The sequence below is a fragment of the Carcharhinus amblyrhynchos genome, unplaced genomic scaffold (assembly GCF_965287045.1).
Source record: "Carcharhinus amblyrhynchos unplaced genomic scaffold, sCarAmb.v2.hapA chromosome_1488, whole genome shotgun sequence".
NCBI lineage: Eukaryota > Metazoa > Chordata > Chondrichthyes > Carcharhiniformes > Carcharhinidae > Carcharhinus > Carcharhinus amblyrhynchos.
In genome coordinates this window covers 2,742-7,500 of record NW_027651228.1, presented here as the reverse complement: position 1 = coordinate 7,500, position 4,759 = coordinate 2,742, and the positions used below count along the sequence as shown (strand labels likewise).

The 4,759-nt window shown below is 49.6% G+C and overlaps 1 protein-coding gene across 1 annotated transcript; it reads left to right on the top strand.

Moving 5' to 3' along the window:
• The first annotated feature begins 2,027 nt into the window (after positions 1 to 2,027).
• On the top strand, positions 2,028 to 4,121 carry LOC145340834 (artemin-like). The gene is made up of 2 exons (XM_080185287.1): positions 2,028 to 2,220; positions 3,541 to 4,121. Exons 1-2 carry the CDS (start codon positions 2,145 to 2,147, stop codon positions 4,008 to 4,010), a joined length of 546 nt encoding a protein of 181 aa, XP_080041413.1. The 5' UTR covers positions 2,028 to 2,144; the 3' UTR covers positions 4,011 to 4,121.
• Positions 4,122 to 4,759: the final 638 nt, after the last annotated feature.

Below are 4,759 nucleotides of genomic sequence, written 5' to 3'. Positions count from 1 at the left end.
TCCCTCACTCCCTCCCCTCCCGATGCCTGTGGCTGGTGGCTGCTCCTCTGCATTGAGGGTTGGTTGTGGAGGAAAGCGTTGTTCCTGACCCAGGCGAGTGATATGTGTGACATGAAGTTGCTGTCACTCGCTGAGGGATTTCCGAGCACTGTCTGCAGGGATACACCGGGGAAATTTAAGAAAACATTTCAAAGTATTGTAGATTTCAAAAGCACACTGTGTGTGTGAGCGATATAACAGTTTCAATCTGATATCCGTACCCTGCACTCTCACAAGCGTCTGTCTACCTCTCTAAGAGTCTCTATCACAATTCAGGATAACTGATAGCTCCCCGTTTTAACCCTAACCTGTGATTCCCGGGAACCTGCTCCTTATTCCTGTTTAGTGTTGGGGAATGAGTGTGCTGGATATCAGTTAGCAACACCGTTAGACTTTATTGTGATGCTACCTGTGGTTGAATAGTTTGCTGCCAGTCTCTGGGTTATTTGGTTAAGGTTTTGTATCCAGTTTTTGGAGAAAGTGGATCCATCAGGATCCAGACTTGATGGACATCGAGAACCTCCCCCCTACTGGAGCCCAAATACTTCACAACTAATGAAATACTTCAGCAAAATGAGCAACCGAATTGTGTACATGGCACTGCAGCCTGACGGGCCTGTAATCGGCTCTGAGGCACAGTGGGGGGGGGGGGGGGTGTACAGGCAGCACGGTGGGGGGGGGGCAGCGAGTAGGCGGCTCTGAGGCACAGTGGGGGGGGCATGCTTTTTTTGATTCCTAATTACCTTTGAGGAGGGGGTGGTGAGCTGCCTTTTTGAGCTGTTACAGTCCATGTAGTGTAGGTACACCCACAGTGCTGTTAGGGAGGAAATTCCAGTATTTTGATGCAGTGACAGTGAAGGAATGGCAATGTAATTACCAGGGATCTGCTACTCTCGATGGAAGGTGCTGCCTAAGGAGCCTTGCTGTGTTCTTGCAGTGTCTCTTGTCAATAGTACACACTGCTGTTACTGAGTGTTGGTGGTGGAGGGAGTGGATGTTTGTGGATGGGGGGGGCCAATCAAGTGGGGCTGCTTTGTCCTGGATGGTGTTGAGCTTCTTCAGTGTTGGAGCAGCACCCATCCAGGCGAGTGGAGACTATTCCAACACACTCCTGACTTGTGCCTTGTAGACAATGGACAGGATTGGGCGGGTTGGGGGGGAGGGCATCAGGAGGTGAGGTACTTACCACAGGATTCCCAGCTTCTGATCTGTTCTGGTAGCCATAGTATTTATATAGCTAGTCCAGTTCAGTTTCTGGTCAGTGGTAACCCCCAGAATGTTGATAGTCGGGGATTTGCGTCGGTAAGGCTGTTGAATGTCAAGGAGCGATAGTTAGATCCTCTCCTGTTGGAGCTGGTCATTGCGTGATACTTGTGTGGTGTGAATGGACTTGTCAGCCCAAACCAGGATGTTGTCCAGGGTTTACTGAGTCTGGACTGCTTCTCAGCTGGATTATGGTGGATCCATTTGGATTGTGGGTTAAATCTCAACTAATGCCTCAACCCACAATGCTATATTACAGGCAAGAATTCTCCCAATCAGCCATGGCTGAGACATTTCAGAAAGTGTCTTTTAAAAATAACAGACAGGAGGGATCAGGAAGCCATTTTCCCCCACCTTGGGGCTTAAGAATGTGAGACCGTCTGCCTCTCACCGCCCCCCCCCCCCCCAATCTCACCCCCCCCCCCACTCCCCCCCCATCCCGCTCCTCGCACCCCCCCCAATCCCACCCCCTATTCCCCAGGCCCTCTGGCCCTTGTGCTGCCCCTCCTGGTCTCTGTGGGTAACATATCCTGTACCTGATGAATCAGTGGCTGGGAGCTGGGCTGGGTTCAGCATCGTTCTGTAAGCTGAGGTATTTGGACCAGTTCAGACCCAGCACCTCACAGCGTAGTCATGCCAGGAATGTCAGATGAAATATGTCAGTGTGAGGATGTAGGATGGAGATTTGCTTTAAATACTCCAATTCCCTCGTTCCATTGCACAATTCCTGCAACGGTGAAGGAAATAGCAGTGAGGCTGATACTGGAGAGGATTTGGAGCCAATGAGTGCAGCAGTCTCTCAGTTACTTTAGGAAGAGGATTTGGGAAGATCCAGTGGGAGAATGATGCTCACTGCTCTGCTGCTGATTCTACTCAGTTTTCATGTGGATCTGACACAGACTGTTCAACATCTACCAGGTAAGTGACAGTCGCACTCATCCTGTGTGTGTGTGTCTATCTATGGGTCAGTGAGTGCATGTGTGTGCACATGGGAAGGTGTGTGACTGTATGTGCATGCGTGGGGGTCAGTGACTCAGAGGTTTACAGTATGGAAACAGGCCTTTCAGCTCAACTTGTCCATGCCACCCAGTTTTTACCATTAAACTAATCCCAATTCCCGCATTTGGCCCATATCCCTCTATACCCATGTAACTATCTAAATGCTTTTTAAAAGACAAAGTTGTACTCGCCTCTACCACTACCAGCTGGCAGCTCGTTCCAGACCCACCCTCTGTGTGAAAATATTGCCCCTCTGGACCTTTTTGTATCTCTTGCCTTTCATCTTAAACCTACGCCCTGTAGTTTTAGACTCCCCTACCTTGGGAAAAGATCTTGACTATCTACCTTATCTATGACCCTTATTATTTTATAGATCTGTGTAAGATCACCCCTCAGCCTCCTACACTCCAGAGAAAAAAAGTCCCAGTCTATCCAGCCTCTCCTTATAACTTAAACCATCATGTCCCAGTAGCATCCTAGTAAATCTTTTCTGCATTCTTTCTAGGTCAATAATATCCTTCCTATAATAGGGTGACCAGAACAGGACACAGTATTCCAAGTGTGGCCTTACCAATGTCTTGTACAACTTCAAGACTTCAACTCTTGTACTCAATGTTCTGACCGATGAAACCAAGCATGCCAAATGCCTTCTTCACCACTCTGCCCAGTGGCATCACTTTCAAGGAGCTATGAACCTGTACCCCTAGAGCTCTTTGTTCTGTAACTCTCTCCAACGCCCTACCATTACCTAAGTAAGTCCTGCCCTGATTAGATCTACCAAAATGCATCACTTTGCATTTATCTCAGTCACACATTATCAGTGTTGGGTTTAGCTTTGAGCAGCTGGGTGAGTTGGTTATTTTATACAGGCTGTTCCTATTGGTCTTGCCTGGGCTGTGGAGGATTAAAGTCAGAATCCCCCTCATTAGACAATGTCCCAGAGCAAGGGAGGGTTAGTCACACTGTCAGAAAATACCCAGAGTGAGAGCACGGGCACTGGGCACACAGGACCATCCCAACAAGTTTCCCAGTCCGGTACTGTAACCCCCCACCCCCCACACACCCAGTGTCTCTGCTGGTGGTGGAAGGTTGGGGGGATGGGGTGTTGGCTGGAGGGGGAGGAGGGGAGGTAGTGTGTTTGCATTTTCACAAAGGCAGCTTCAGACTGACCCCCACCCGCTCTCCTGGAATTAATTATTTAATAATTTTGCTGACAGAAGAACATTCTTTTTCTGAAAGGGAAAGTTTCTGCTGAGGCCAGAGTCCCACACACACAGGCCGATGGGGAATTCACTCTTTCACCACTGCCCACCGTAACCTCATCCCTGGAACCTCCGGCAAACCCCGGACGAGCACGGAGAAAACGGAAAATGTCGGTGAGCCGGAAGGGGGAGGAATGGGAGGAGGGGAACTGCCGTCTGCGGGCTCTCCAGATCCAGGTACAGGACCTGGGCCTTGGCTACCAATCAGAAGAAATTATCCTCTTCAAATATTGCAGCGGAAGCTGCTCATTGGCCAGAACCAACCACGACCTGACACTGTCGCTGCTGATTCGGAAAGCTGCCTTCCTCAACCTGTTGCAGGAGAAGATCGTCAGTGACCCCTGCTGTCGCCCCACACAGTTCAAAGATGTCACCTTCCTGGATGTTAACAACCACTGGCACACGGTCGAGAAACTCTCAGCCTCTGAGTGTAGCTGTGTTGGGTAACTGTCTGAACACGAGATGAAACCCCCAGGATCAAACCTCAGTCAAATGGAGGCAAAACCCACGGGACAGGCTGCTGGGTGGGGGCGCGGGTGAGGGGGACACAGTCTGGATGGAATCAGTCACACACCGAACAAAACAATTCCCCAATCTGGGTTCAGACAAATTGAAGTTTTGTTGGGGGGGGGGGGGGGGGGAGGAGAGGAGGAGGAGGTGGTGGTGGTGGGGGGGGGGGGGGGGGGGGGGGGTAGCGGGTAAGGTGTGGCGAGGGGCAGGATATTTTTACAGAAATTTACAGATTGTTCTGGACAGTGAAATGCTTCTCGTCAACTTTTCCTGACATGCTTCTCTCTCTTATGCTGTTTATTTCTTCCCCATCTCCATCCTTCCCTCCTATCTGTCTATATCCTCACCCTCCCTGCTCTGAAACTTACCTCCTTTTTACCATTCTCTGCAGTCAGTTTGCACACAGAGGTCCAGGCAGGTAGACTAAGTTCTGCCATTCCACTGGGTTTGGTTTTTGGTGACCTTCAGGCTGCAGAAGATGTTCCTGTCTGTCTCTTACCCCATGGGTTAAACTTTGCAAAGTGTAACTCAGTGAGTGGGAGATTTAATGACCAAAGGTGTGGGGTTTGATGTGTTGGTGAATTGCAGCCTCTCTCTGGGGTGTCCAGCTGTGTAAAAATGATGTGTGTATTTATACTTAAAGCAATGCTCTGAAAGTCTGTATTTAAAGATTTCTATTTTACGAT

What these genes read in the sequence shown, in the direction of transcription:
- LOC145340834 (XM_080185287.1), top strand. Translation starts at nt 2,145, where the DNA reads ATGATGCTCACTGCTCTGCTGCTGATTCTACTCAGTTTTCATGTGGAT. An exon ending in GACTGTTCAACATCTACCAG is followed by an intron (nt 2,221 to 3,540) that starts GTAAGTGACAGT and finishes TTTTTCTGAAAG; the next exon opens with GGAAAGTTTCTGCTGAGGCC.